Source organism: Emys orbicularis, chromosome 2, assembly GCF_028017835.1.
Source record: "Emys orbicularis isolate rEmyOrb1 chromosome 2, rEmyOrb1.hap1, whole genome shotgun sequence".
In the NCBI taxonomy this organism is placed as follows: Eukaryota; Metazoa; Chordata; order Testudines; family Emydidae; genus Emys; species Emys orbicularis.
In genome coordinates, this window is record NC_088684.1 from 155,124,960 (window position 1) to 155,140,359 (window position 15,400).

General features: G+C 44.0%; 1 protein-coding gene across 1 annotated transcript in view; it reads left to right on the forward strand.

The window, feature by feature from the left end:
• MYO10 (myosin X) overlaps nucleotides 1-15,400 on the forward strand; it is a 184,829-nt gene that overhangs the window by 81,640 nt on the left and 87,789 nt on the right. Inside the window, exons 4-8 of the mRNA XM_065397764.1 lie at nucleotides 10,303-10,437; nucleotides 12,473-12,597; nucleotides 13,666-13,679; nucleotides 13,803-13,887; nucleotides 14,945-15,048. Coding sequence (XP_065253836.1) covers nucleotides 10,303-10,437; nucleotides 12,473-12,597; nucleotides 13,666-13,679; nucleotides 13,803-13,887; nucleotides 14,945-15,048 — 463 coding nt within the window. The remainder of the gene's footprint in view (nucleotides 1-10,302; nucleotides 10,438-12,472; nucleotides 12,598-13,665; nucleotides 13,680-13,802; nucleotides 13,888-14,944; nucleotides 15,049-15,400) is intronic.

Genomic DNA, 15,400 nt, shown 5'->3' on the forward strand with positions numbered 1-15,400 from the left:
ACACAGCTTTCCTTGAGATTAATGTAAACTGCTGATGTAACCTCCTCTGAAGAAGAAGTATTAAAGCTTACAGGTCATTGGATTTCTTCCTCTCTCTCTATCCTATCTTGCTCACTTTCTTAGAGGAAAATAACCTTTTGAAACAAAAATGATTCCTAGGCTAAGCTGTGGAAAAAGATCAGTTGAAAAAGACAGGTCCCCCTTCCAGGATGGGCCCTGGAAATGGATGCATATCACTCCTAATCCAAAAGAGAGGCTGCCTGACCAATACGTTGGAGGTGGGGGATGGTTCAGACAAGTAAGATACCACGGGGCCTGACCATGGTCTCTGGAAACGAAAAGGTTCCAGTTTTTGTTAGAGAGGAGGTTTGAGGCTCAGACAGCATCTTTCCTCCCTCCAACTCCACGAAAAGCCCTTCGACAAGTGTGGGGCTCTACTATTGTAAGGGGCATGGCTGGGTTTAGAGGGGATGTGGCCAAGTGAAAGCCACTCTGTGGCATCATTTCCCTCCCGTCAGCAGAGGTTTTCCCACATAAGAGGATACTGATCAGCAGTGTTGGTTTTTCTTGTGAAGGGCATGATCTGGCACTTGTAATTCAGAGCCATGCTCTTGCTGGGAATGTAAACCAGATTGAATTATGTTGTACCTTAAATGTCACTAAAAAGCTCTTAAATACCAATCCCAGCACCCCCCTCCCACACAAACGCTAGTAACAGCGCCAGTTTGGCTGACTGCATGTTTCAAACATGGGCTGAGAGAATCCCATTTCTCTTTGGACTGTATATCATGACTGTGTAATGTTGAGTCCAGATGGCACCTCTTAAAGCAATAATATACAAAAAGGTCTCTGTCACTGTATATGAAACCAGGCTGGAGTCAGATGATTTCATGGCATACTATCAGAAAACTGTTTGAATACAGCCAGTTTGCTCTGAAACTTGGGATGTGAAGCCACCTGTGGAACCAGCGTAGTGGCTACTGGTATGACGTCCACTATTTATTAATCCTGTTCCATGCTCTTTTATGTTGAGACAAGAGGCACCTTTCTTCCAGCTCTTCATATGCCCCTGAGAGGAATGCTGGGTTTTGTCGTAACTAGGAACCACAGCACTGGTGAAAAGAGTCAGTATAGGTGAGCAGTTACTATAGAGTATTATCCGGCAGCTGGTCAAGAAATGGCTGTCCCTGCCCCAGAGAGCCAGCAATGAGCTCGTATACATCAAGCACAGGCACGGTGGTGCCAACGTCCCCCGTATGGGAGACCTGTGCGACATCGCGGTCGTCACGCACGCCTTCCGCCTCCTGACGTGCCCGGACTCCAAGGTGAAGAACGTCGCGACGACCGCCCTGCACGCCGCCACCGAGAAACGAATCGGCAGACCTCCCTCCGACCGAGATGTGGCCACCTTTCTGAGCGGCTCCCTGGACGGCGAATTCGCCCGGGACAGGGGCGATCTCGCCTCACTGTGGTCCCGCGCCCGCAACGCCACGCGCCGACTGGGGAAGCGACTGGGCTGCCACTGGGAATGGAGTGAGGAACGGCAGGAGCTGGGAGTCCTGATACCACAGATCGGAACGGAGGACAACACCATCGTCACCCCCGGAGCCAGAGGCGTGCTGAAGAGATCCCTGAAGGCCGCCGTCCATGCGCTCTACGTGGACACCCTGAATTAAAAACTGGACCAGGGTAAGGCCTTCGAGGTGACCAGTAAGTGGGACTCCAGCAACCACTTCCTCCCCACGGGCAGCTTCACCCGGTTCGCCGACTGGCGGTTCATACACCGCGCCTGGCTGAATTGCGTCCCCCTCAACGGAGCCATCCGCCACGGGAACCGGGACAAACGCTGCAGGAAGTGCGGGTACGTCGCCGAAACCCTGCCCCACGTCCTATGCTGCTGCAAGCCCCATGCCAGAGCCTGGCAGCTGTGCCACAACACCGTCCAGGACCGCCTAGTGAAGGCCATCGACCCGCGCCTGGGAGAGGTCACCGTCAACCGCGCCGTCCCAGGCACCAACAGTCTGCTGCGCCCAGACATCGTCGTCACGGACGAGGTTGGAAAAAAGATCATCCTGGTCGACGTAACGATTCCATTCGAGAACAGGACCCCGGCCTTCCGTGAAGCCCGAGCCCGCAAGCTCGAAAAGTACGCCCCCTGGCTGACACCCTCCGGACAAAGGGCTACGAGGTGCACACCGACGCTCTGCTCTTTGGGGCCCTGGGTGCCTGGGACCCATGTAACGAACATGTGCTGAGGACCTGTGGGGTAGGCCGTCATTACGCGCGGCTCATGAGACGCCTAATGGTCTCGGACACTGTTCGTTGGTCTCGGGACATCTACACAGAGCACATCACCGGTCACCGCCAATACCGGGAGTAAGCCGGGGAGACCTATAACCCCCCCCTGCTGGACTTTATCCCCTGAGCCCTGAACCCACCGAACCTAACTGAATCCCACCACCTGAGGGTCACCCCATCCCCATTACCCAGCCCACTTACTTATACCCATGACTGTCTCTACTTTCTGTATGAGTGATGGACCCTCACCGCTTGTCGGCTGTATCTTGGTCCCACCCACCGTTTACCCCCCCCATTGGGGACATTGCAGTCTGTATATATTATGTGTGCTGCCCAACACCAAAATACTAACATCCCCCTATACGCTGTATGTTACCCCAATGACCAATAACTGACGCTTCAAATTTTCTTTATCGTTTATTTTTCAAATATTATCTAATAAACTTTTAAATAGTGAGGGGCAGGGAAGGGCTTTTGCCAGAAAGACATGGGCATGGGACAAAATCCTACACTCCATCAAATACGTCTGGCTTACAGACTGAGACAGTGGGAAATCCTTTTACATCAGTCACAGTAATTACTTGGCTTCATAAAAGAGTTGATGAAGGATGACCTACGTTATATTGGCATTGTATTCATATTGGCAATAATTGGTTTGATGCCAGATACAGTGGAAACATGGTAAGTCAACGGTTTAACCATTTTGAATGCATTATCCCCACTAGCATCACCAGTGTTTGTGACAAACCTGGTTAATTTACTTGTTCAGCTGACTTTTAAACAAATGTGTCTCAAATCTTGTCTCTGTTGATTGATTTGTGTTGATTCATTTCATTTTTCTTGTTCACTGCTCTCTTTCATTTGGTTGTGTGCGTGCTCTGCCATGGGTCCAGCTAATGGTTTGGTTAACATCTGGCCTGATAACTATGCAAATTGTTTGGAAGAGGTGTGCTACTGGGACCTCTATCTAAGACACAGGGGAAGACTTCCTGTATAATAGCTGAGGGGGCGATCAGAATCATGCCCAACTGTGACACTTTCTTTGGGTGCCCAGGACCGAGTGTAACCTTGTCTCCCCCCACCTCCAGCATGAGGGAGTCTTTCGTGTGGTAGCTGAGTGTCAGCGCCTGAACAGCACCAGCCTTTCAACCACTCATGCACTCTCCTCAGGACTCTACCTGTCCTACTCTGCTTTGTAAGTTAACAGGGGAACCCCAAGCACCCTTGAAGAGCATTCCCCTGTCACAGACACTCATGGTAGTTACCAGGTTTGCTGCTTCCAAGGAATAGTATAAACACACCAGCTTGTTTGGAGCTGATACTCAGTTGAATCAATCTAACAACACAGCGCTGTAATCTACTTATAGTGAAAACAAATCAAAGGTTAAGATTTAAGAGATAGTGAGCAAGGATAACAAGAACAACAGGTTAGAAATAAAAGTATAACACGCCTTTTTGAGACTAAAAAATAATTTAACAGGCTACAATCCTTGTTGAAAGCCGACTTATCTCACCTAAGCCTTTTCTGCAGCGCTTCAGTCCAGGTTGGCTGAGATCCTGTTTTCATGGATGTAACCGCATTGCCTGGTTATCCCCTCAGGTGCAGGATAAAAGAGGGGTCATGTTGCCTTCTTATGCCCCGAAGTCAGACTCTGGTAGTATGTGCTCCCCTGTTGAGTTCACATCCTCCCCCCCATCAGCCTGTTTTCCTGTTGACTTTACATGCAAATAGGGCTTGTTTTGTGTTGGGTTTACAATGCTTAATTTACGTCAGAGACCTAGTGAGATAGGTGATTCCACATCCCATTGTCTGGCAAAACCTGCTTGTCAACCTGCCATGGACACAGATTCTAAATATATGTTCCATACATACATACAAATTCTTAAATGTCACCCATACCTACATCACACAATGACCAGGAAGATTAGTACGACGTAAGCTTCCATTGGACACTTTGCACAACCCTTTTTGGGTGAATACTGTGAAGCACTGTGCTAGGTGCAGTGAGTGACTCAGGCCTGATACAAAACCGTGAGTCCTTTGCCAGTTGGCATGGAGAGGTTCTTAGGGATCACACCAATAATAATAGCAATACCTAATTTTTATATAGCATTTTTTATCCTTAGATCTTAAAGCAGTTTACAGAAGCAGTAAGTAATAGTACTGCCATTTTACAAATGGGGACACGAAAGTACAAAGAAGTGACTTATCCAAGATCACCCGGCAGGCTGGTGGCACAGCCGGAATAGAACACAGGCCTGCCAAGTTCCAGGAGCCTGCTGGGTCTGTTGAGCCACAGTGCAGGCAAAACATCATTTGGGAAAATTTCACATTCACAACTTCTATCCTTACAACAATTTTCTGCAGGCCTGGCCCAAAGCAGTTGGTTAGCATTTGTAAAATGCTACGTTTTGGACAAATACTGCAACACAACTTTATAAGGGTAGGTTTCACTTTTACAAAATTTAAAAGGAAATTGTGCTCATAGCTATAATTAAAAAGAATCAAAGAAAATCAATGCCAGTTTCTCTGATATGAAATGATTCATCTATTTATTTAGGCTGAGAGTCAGTCTGAGCAGACTAATAACATGGGCCAAGACTTTTAAACATGGCATGTTTTTGGCCATCTCAGTTTTGGGTGGCAGACTTGAGACCTTGAAGGGGCCTGATTTTCAGAAAGCGCTAAAACCCCACTGTTTGTGGGGACATGGCTGCCCCATAGAAGCTCCCTGCTGGCTGAGTATGATGTGGCTGAACACTCCCTTTCCCAGTTTCCTTTCCTGAGGTTATTCTCCTCGGCTTCCCAGACATGGGTCTGTGCTGGAGTTGTGACTTAACCCTCTAGCCAAGTCACAGAACAAGAAATTCAAACTAAAAATCCCAACAAACAAAAATGTTTTTCTGCTCTTTGGGGGCTTTTCTTCAGCCCATCCTCTCGGGTCTATTCCCAGCCCCTTTCTGGGCTACCTGTGAGAGTGTTTATGGCTCTGGGATAGAGCCTTCAGCCCCTGGGTGTACTGTGTTCTCACACCCTGCTGAGCTCTCTTCCTGGCATCCTTGCCTGTTCCACTAGAGAGCACTGGGCCCCCGAAATGGTTCTTCTGGAGTAACCCACCTCCTGCAGACCCTGGCTCAGGACCTGCCATAGAAGCCGACCCCGCTCCCTGTGGTTCCAGCACACAGACTGGTCTCTAGGCCCTTTTATAAGGCCCAGGTGTTTCTTAAGCTATCACGTGACCCTCCTTAGTCCCGAATCTTCAGGCTGGGAAGCAGCTAATTACTTATGGCACAGGTGTGGCTGGCCCCATGTCCCCTCCAAGTGGCCAGTTATCCTTTGACACCCTCTGAAAATCAGGCTCCGTTGAGGCGTCTCATTCAGGTTATGCAAAAATTGATGTGTTCAAAATGACTAGTCACTTTTAAAAACCTTGGCCATGCCTGGTTTATTTGTTTAGAATTGAAAGATATTGGAGTGATTAGTTTTGTCAGTTTTATTGGGCAGGTTAGCTCTGATGTTTGAAAATGATAATGAGAAGCAGAACTTAGCTGCCACATGTCTGAATTCAGAGTGTTAGTTATGTTGCCTGCAAAAGAAGGCACCAAAGGAAATCTTAGCAAATTCCGTCTTGAAAACTATGATATAAAACAAGTATTGTACCCAAGTTAAGCTAAAATGAAGTTGTGAGTTGTCAGCTTTCAAATCCCAATGTATTGCTCTTGTTCATTGTTACGTTGTATCTAAAATGATAGGAGGTTAGAACTGCATTATAAACTAAAGGCATTTAGCACCTTTTGGAATTGTCTAGGCATGAAGCACCCCCTAGTGGACTTAATCAGTTTTACAATTTTTTTGAAGAGACTCCTGTGAATACAAATGTTCAGAATATAATTTAAAAACAAATATGTGGGATTATTTTTAAATGCTATGAATTTTTCTCTAATTGGAGAGGTAAGGTAGGAAAATGGGAGTGTAATGTTACCAGGACTGACTCGATTGCAAAATAAAACCCAGTGTTTATTAATATAAAGCCATCTTTACCACATAAAAGCCAGGGGAAGGTTGAGGAAGTGTTTTAAATGGAGTTGCAGAAAGACACAGTAATTATGCGATTTCTGTTAGACAGTGCTGCATTATTACACGATAATACTGAGTCACAATGATGCAGTATCCTAACATACTGATCTAATGCCATGTTGCAAACACTGCTATCCAGCATGTGCATAGCAAGCTGTGATTATCATGTGACTCCATTACTCCATTGAAACTGGCACTGTGTGAAGTGGCCCTTTAGCTCTGCCAGGCTGAATATTACTGATGCCGTTTATATACTTAAAGCCTTTGGTACAGAGATGACTACACCGAGACATGTTCATACTGCTTTAAACTTTGTATCAATCTACACCTTACATCACAGGATCATTTCATTCGAAACAATTAGCTATTATAACACAACAGACAGACTGAAAAATAACGTACCGCTGTTGTATTTGGAGAGACGAACCCCAGGCCCGGCACCCAGCCTGAATAGCTGGACTGGGCTCTGGGTATCTCTGCAGGGGTGGGAAAGGAATCCTCCCTTTTTCAGCTTGCAGGGCGGTTGTCTTAACTAGGAAAAGTGGTCGAGTGTAGGTCGGGCATAGGTAACACATTAACTAAGTCAGACCTAAACTGGACCTTTCTCCTAGTGCAGATGTAGGGTAACACCTTAGCTTGATTTTTAGCTGGCCTTATCCATGTGTATTCCTCTCCTCGTATGTTAGTAGTTCTTCCATTTTTTAAAATTAAAAGCTTAAAAAAATACAAACCCTAAAACAACTAAAGAAATGGAAACAGCAATCCAACATCACAATCCAACATCAGACCGTTCACTTTATTATCAGCTGACTGCCTGAAACTTTTTTGCTCAGATTGAAGATCAACATAAAACAAGCTACTCTTTGGACAAGATCTGAACTTTTTAATGGGAAGACTTTATTTATGAGACTGACATACCAAGATTAAACAGTGCATTTGAAGAGCCATGTTTGCTGTGGGGGCTTTATTTTTTATCTGTCATGTAAGTTATAAAGCCAAAAGATTGAACTGAGGAGTGATTTAGAGTGTGTTGGTTCAGTCATTTTGCATATGAAAGCCCTCGGAGTGAGAAGTCTTTTACTGATCCTCTTTCCCCTCCAGTAGTTCAAAGTTCAGACTGTTTTGCCCTTCAGAAAGCACGACATGTGGAACAAGTGATGGAGAAAGATTAAAGATTTCCAAAATGAGGACCTCAGACTGCTGTCATACTTCGTGTATCCAGAGCACTGAATGTAATGGATTGGAACAGGCTTTGCGTTTAAAAATGCTTGGGGTGAGAGGTTAGTTGAAAGGTTGAGTGCACACTAAAAAGAGTCTACTTCCCTGAGGATTTTGTAGAACTGAACTACCACAACACAATGTAAGTGTTTGAGTTGTAGCAGTCATGCAAATGATGAATGGAAAGTTTGGAGTACTTGGTGTGTTTTCATATTTTTATTAATAATACAACTTGCATTGGGTCAAAGAGCTGCAAAGAAAGCAGCAGCAAAACATAACTAAGCATGGTACCAACTATATTAGAAATAGGAAGAAAGAAAACTTTAAAAACCAAATTTAAAAGCATTACTAGCACAAAAGTATAGCCAAATGCTGCTCCCAGTTACCCCCAGTATAAATCCAGAGTGACTCCATTGGCTTCAGTAGAATTACTTCAGATTCACACCGGGGTGAGTCAGAGCAGAATTTGGCCCATGGCACAGGACAGCAATGGCAACTCTAATAATTGGAGAGCGATCCAGATCCTTAGCTGGCCTACATTGACATAGCTCTGATATCCAGATAACTGCAGTGAGTCTATGCTGATGTATGCCAGCCAAAGATTTTGGCCCAGAGGGCAGGCAGGAAAATATACATCAGTAAAGTGGGATATTTTGTTGTTTTTATCTGGCAAATGTAAAGGCACTGAAATATAAAGCTATTTAAATGAATCCCGGAAGTGCTGTTGCTAATTCTTATGTGCGCAGGGTGCCAATGTAATAGAAGGATCACGTGAGAGTTATAAAAGGTCAAAATAAATTAAATGTACTGCAGAATTTTGGATAGAATGTAAATGTGTGATGGATGAATGAAGGTCAGCCAAGAGCCTGTTACAATGCTAGGGTTGAAGAGACTCCAGCACATATCAGAATAAATATACTACATCTTATATGAAGTTGTGAATCATTTTTAAGAGTTGCTGACACCTTCTGGAAAGCTATGCAAAACATTTAGACACAGATCTCTCGATACATTTTATATACACCTCTACCTCGATATAACGCTGTCCTCGGGAGCCAAAAAATCTTACCGCGTTATAGGTGAAACCGCGTTATATTGAACTTGCTTTGATCCACCGGAGTGCGCAGCCCCGCCCCCCCGGAGCACTGCTTTACCGCGTTATATCCGAATTCGTGTTATATCGGGTCGCGTTATATCAAGGTAGCGGTGTATATATTCTAGATTTCTCTTCCCTGATTTTTATTTTATTTTTAATTGTTGAGGTGTACTTGCATGGAAATCTGATGTTTGCTTCTTGGGGCTGTATCTGTTCTTTGCTCCTCACTAGAAACCTCTGTGATAACATAAGGGCACCACAGTCACCACTTTTGCTTAGTAACCAAATTGTGCATTGTATATGTGCCCAGTTCTCATCCGTTGAAGTTAATGACAGAACTCCCATTGGCTGCAATGTGAAGGTGGGATCAGGACCTACGTGTGCCCAATTTCCATGAAAGTGAATAGGAATTAAGTGCATGTATTTAAAGTCAGAATTTTGTCCAATGACTTCAGGTGAGAAGTAAGCAAGTCAGATAATTGAGTTTTTAGGAAATAAGCTCAGTTAAATTATTGGTTAAATTATGCTCTGAACCTGCCCAGATGCAACATTATTGAAGGAAATGGGATTGGACAGGAAAGCAAAATTTGGCTCACTGTTTTTAGGCAAATGGTCTAGTAATAGAAATTCAATATTTCATATTCTGTTTGTATCAGAATTGATTGTTTTTAAATGGTCTATTTTTTCAAATATCAATGGGTCTTTAAATGTCACATCAAAATCTCTGCACATTTAACTTTTTCCTTTGTTTTGGCACAAATTTTGCATATAATTGTACCAAATCAGATTAGTTGCTATATGAGGCAATAGGTGTTTTTTTGGATTCTGTTTAAAATAAAATATAATGTATACATATAATATTTTTATATATAAAATAAAAATGAGTGGGGACTAGGTAAAAGCACATAGAGTTGCTATGGATTTATGCTGGTATGACTAAGTTCAGAGTCTGCCCCTACATGAAAAACCTTTGTTTAAAAGAAACCTGTATCATCATCATCATCATCATCATCTTTATGAACAGTACTCGTAATAATATTTAAGTATGCAGTGCCATAAATATGCATAGATGACCTCCTACACACTTATTAATGCTCCGTTTCACGCCAGGGCTCCCTCCCCTATGGTTATTCTTCTATAAATAACCATGTTGCAGCCTTACCAAGTCTGGTAGAAGACTCCTGATTTTGGATTAGCTTTACAGCAGTTTTTAGCGTATCTGTAGCTATGTGGCCATGCCTCCTTGTGCTGTTTTCCATTCCGCGGTGGCTGCATTTCAGCAGTGGTGTATTATGTCATCTCTATAGCCCTAGGGTGCCTCACAGGAGTTGAAGGGGTGCTTGTCATATGTTAATAAATTGAGATCCTGGCTGAAAAGTGCTGTAGAAGCGTGGAGTTATTATGCTTTTAGCACTATGTTGCAGTGAGACATTTGAATACTCATAGCGTTTTAAATCTCACTCATTCAGATTGTCATGGTCTGACAGCCCTCTCTAATCACTCCCTTTACTCTGGCTTGTGAGTGCCTTGATGTAGGCCAGACCAAGGATTTTTTCCCCCCATGAACATAGTCAAAGTAGAAACACTGTGGTATGTTTTTTTTGTCTTTCAGTGGTGAAAGTGGTGCTGGTAAGACAGAAAGTACTAAGCTGATTCTCAAGTTCTTATCTGCCATGAGCCAACATTCGCTGGAACTGTCCTGTAAGGAAAAGACCTCCTGTGTGGAGCAAGCTATTCTTGAGAGCAGGTATTATATTCATATCCTCATACGTGGTCCATAGTGTTGCACACAATACAGAGTGACAGAGGTAGAACAACCATTGAAGCTGAAGACATTTAAAACTAGACTGCTCAACAAAACACTGTAAAATAATCCTGCACTGGCACCCAGGGAGTGGACAGATGACGTGCCAGGTCTTTTCCATCTCCAATGTTTGTGGTTCTTTGGCTGTAAGTTCTGTGTTGCAGACACCAATTCTTGGTGTATGCGGAGCTGTTGATTTACATTGCAGGTTTTTCCCAGTGATTTTTTTCTCTTTTAGAATTTCATATGCACTATGGATTTTCCACTGTTTTCCCCCTTACATTTTAAATTACAGCTGTAATTTTTAAAAATCAAAATAAAAGTCAGCGGAGCTCTAGGTCAGGTTTGAAGTACACCTCTATCTCGATATAAAGCTGTCCTCGGGAGCCAAAAAATCTTACCGCGTTATAGGTGAAACCGCGTTATATCGAACTTGCTTTGATCCACCGGAGTGCGCAGCCCCGCCCCCCCGGAGCACTGCTTGACCACCTTATATCCGAATTTGTGTTATATTGGATCGCGTTATATCGGGGCAGAGGTGTATATTGATAAGGCAGCGTGGACCGAAGCCTGCCCTGCGGATGCTATAGCATTACTGATTATTTGTGTTAGTTATGTATTTATAAATCACCCAAATGTTAGGCATTTTACAGAACAAACTAGACTGTCCCTGCTTTGAAGTACTTGCAGTCTATTTTACACATGACACGTGGGTGCATTTAGAAAACAATAAGCGTGGCGGTGGGGGAGGGCCCGGGTCACAGTAACAGGATCACCAATGGAATGGTTCTGTGCAATGCGTGAAGTGGTTTTGTACAAATTGGGATTGTTCCTTAGTTATTTTTTTTTCATTTTTGTTTGGAGCTGAGCTCAGGGGATGGGAGTGAGGAAGGCAGCAGGAGGTGCGAGAGGGGGAGAGGCGGATGGGGTGGGGAGATTTTATTATTTGGTGGATAGGAGAGAGGCTTGAGGGGGAGCTAAAGGGAAACAGAAGGGGGTAGTAAGGATCAGCAGGGCAACTGCAGGTAGCTTGCTGAGGTAAGGGAAAATCAGGCGAGCTGATTTGATGGATCTATCTGCTGTTAATCAGGTACCTTCCACAAGCACTAAATTCACTCAATGTTTTAACAAGAAGTTGTGCACACAGCTAGACTATGAACAGATCTGCTGCTATCACTGTCACACATCTTCCCTGTCCCTCCCCCATCTCTGTTTTCATCCACTAAAGTAGGATTGTGTAAGTTCTTTAGGATGAGAATGGTCTCCTATACACCCATATGGCACGCTGCACAATTGGGTCTTGGCTTGACCGGGGGCCTCTGTCTTTACTATAATGCAAACACTAAACAACAGTTATAATATAGACCTGTTATAATAAATCCTATTTCAGTTATATACTCAAAGCTGTACAGTGGTTAATGTCTTTTTGTTATATAGTATTATAGCTACTTTACTACCTGCAGACATACAGCCTGTGGTATAACTGAGTTGTCTAGAGCAGTGGTTCTGAAACTGTGGGTCAGGACCCCAAAGTGGGCTGCGAGCCCATTTTAATGGGGTCACCAGGGCTGGCTTACACTTGCTGGGGCCTGGGGCCCAAGCCCCACTTCCTAGGGCCAAAGCCCAAGGGCATCAGCCCTGGATGGTCAGACTCAGGTTACAGGCCCCCTGCCTGGGGCTGAAGCCCTTAGCCTTTGGCTTTGGCCCCTGGACGGTGGGGCTCAGGCGGTCTCAGTCCCCCCTCCTGGGGTCGTTCAGTAATTTTTGTTGTCAGAAGGGGATCGTGGTGCAATGAAGTTTGAGAACCCCTGATCTAGAGCGATGGTAATGATTAAGGATGTAGGCCATGTCTGAGGATAATGTTAGAGCTGGGCTTTATGGGGATTATGCCTTTCCTTGAGCACTGGAGTGCAGTCCTCCTATCAATGGCATTCCAGTCACAAGTTAATACATTTGTCGTCCTCCCTTATTTTCACAGCCCAATTATGGAAGCTTTTGGCAACGCGAAGACTGTTTACAACAACAACTCGAGTCGCTTTGGGAAGTTTGTTCAGCTGAACATCTGTCAGAAGGGAAACATCCAGGGAGGAAGAATTGTAGATTGTATCCTCTCTCCTTGCTGAGTGCCTGTGTAGTTCAGGGTGATGTGCTCCCTGTGTCTGTTCTGGGGAGAGTAGTGGGGGAAAATATTAGCCTTCGCCTGTCCCTCTGCCCACACCCAAAGATTCCAGGTTAAAAAATACTTTCCTGAGTGAACTTCAAGAGAAATCAATAAGTCCAGATTCAGTCTGTGTGTGTCCATCTGTCCATTCCTTTATCTAGATATAAAATCACCAAACCTTTCTCATTTCTGGTATTATGGCTAACGAGCATGTTTCTCCAGAGTGAGCTAATAATGTCTTAACTTCATGGGGAAAATTCTGATTACCAGCTCTTCACCAGCCAGGTGAAATTCATCCAAGGGCATAATGGGCAAGGAAAGGCCTGTACAGAGCAGAAGTGAGAGGTTCCATTGTGTGAGGGGGGAGGGGTAGCCTCTGGTTGGCCACACTGCTTGCACTCTGCAGCGCTGGGCTATGTACCAGTTTCACATAGGACACTGCAGGTTGGGGAATTAGGGGTGTAACCTCAGGATTTGCAGTTACATAGATGAAGTAGGCATAGGCCCTGTATAGGGGTGTTGGGTTGTGTTTGCTATTCCTGCACTGTAGCAGGATTACTGGCTGTGGAACAGCTGCATCCCCCTTGCGTGTCTTTGAGGGGGATGATTCTGTCCCCACACTCTCAACCTCCAAATCCTGCCTAGATCTTTGCACAAAAGTTGTTTGTTCACACTTCATGCAAGGTGGGTGAATTTCACCCTTAAAGCAGGCACCAAACTAACCAGCAAACAGAAAGTTAAGCAGAAAGGTAGGTGTCACTTCAAATCCTCATTTGGTCCAGAATATGACAATACTTCAGTATGCTCTGTTGAAAAAACCTTTGGGATTAGAAGTGGCTGAATGTGTTAGTTATGGAAACTCTCCTCCTTTTGCTGTGCAAACAGGTACACGACACAGACCACAATGTTCTTTTTAGTCTCTTAAGTCAAGCCGCTAGGGAGTTGTAAACATATAGTTCTTTAACTTCACTGTTTTATCCCTTGACGGATCACTTTCTTCCACACTAAAGATTTATTAGAAAAAGTAAGTCAACATTTGCTGTCATCCAGTATTTTTGTTTTATTCATAGACTTTCTCAAAAATTGCTGGGGAATAGGTTCCCTTTAAAAATAATCCCCTAAACAGAAATCTTATTTGCTTTGACAGAACCGTGTTGTAAGGCAGAACCCTGGAGAGAGAAATTATCACATATTCTATGCACTGCTGGCAGGGATAGAAGAGGAAGAGAAAGGTGAGTGACAAAGCTCTGCTCACACAACTGTTTGCAGTGGCTCTTTGCCAGTACTATTTCAGTCATGAAACACCATCTTGCGGTGACAGTGCTGTGGTAAACCAATAACCGAACAAGAGAAATAGATTATTTATTTAATCTGAATTCACCGAGCATGTTTTGTGAGCTCATCTTGCTACAAGCAGTGTCTCTAGCATAGGAATGCCACCAGGCCTCCTGGGGTTTATTCCCAGCTGCCGCAGACTCACTTTGTGACCTTTGGATAGTTACTCAGGCTGGACACTGCGATGTGGCCTTGTCCCTGACTATCTTGGCTGGGCACTAGGAAATTCCAAAGGGAAGAGAGGAGAAGGAATCGTATTCTCACAGTCCCTTATCATGAAGATTAACCCCCTAGCAAGAGAAATAGCATTTGTGTAAAAATGTCTAAGCTGTGTTAGCACCACCTTTTTGGCCACCTGTCTGTGTGCGATGAAGAGTACAGGTCATGGTGTTTCACAGCTAGCTAAAATGAAAATTATCCAATGAATGTGATACGTTTTCCATTGCTATAAACCAGAGGCTCTCAACCTTTCCAGACTACTGTACCCTTTTCAGGAGTCTGATTTGTCTTGCGTACCCCGAAGTTACACCTCACTTAAAACCTATTTGTTTAAAAAAATCAGACATAAAAATACAAAAGTGTCACAGCACACTATTAGTGAAAAATTGCTTACTTTCCCATTTTTACCATACAATTATAAAATAAATCTATTGGAATATAAATATTGTCCTTACATTTCAGTGTATAGAACAGTATAAACAAGTCATTTTATGAAAGTTTAGTTTGCTGATGCTTTTTACGTAGCTTGTTGTAAAACTAGGCAAATATCTAGATGAGTTGATGTAGCCCCTGGAAGACCTCTGTGTACCCCCCCAGGGGTACGTATACCCCTTGTTGAGAACCACTGTTATAAACCACTTGATTTTGTGTCCCTGCTCATGTATATCTCAAGTAAATGAAAAATTAATTAATTTTTTAACTGCTAAAGTGGTGACTTGTTTTTTCTCTTTGCAGATGCATTTTACTTATCTGTACCAGAGCACTACCACTACCTGAATCAGTCTGGATGTGTAGCGGATACGACAATCAATGACAAAGACTCCTTCAAGGAAGTCATTGTGAGTTGTTTGACCAGTTCTTTATGGTTCAAGGGTGATAAGTTTCAGATCTCTTTGCTTGATAGTGGTTTCAATGAAAGCTGTCCTGATCTGTGGCTAACTAGGGTCCTAATCTTGCAGACGGATCTGCAAGTCCATCGTCATGGCTATGTGCAATCCCACTCACTTGAACAGCACTCCACATGGGCATAAGGTGCCTCATGGAGGATCAGTGTCTACTGTTGCCCAGAAGTGACTAATTTTCTGTCATACACTTCGCTATCACAGGGAGCATTTCTTTCCTTGCATGCAGGATATGAAGTCACTCTCCCACCACTCCTTGGAAAGGAAAGCAATTAAATTGCAGAACAAA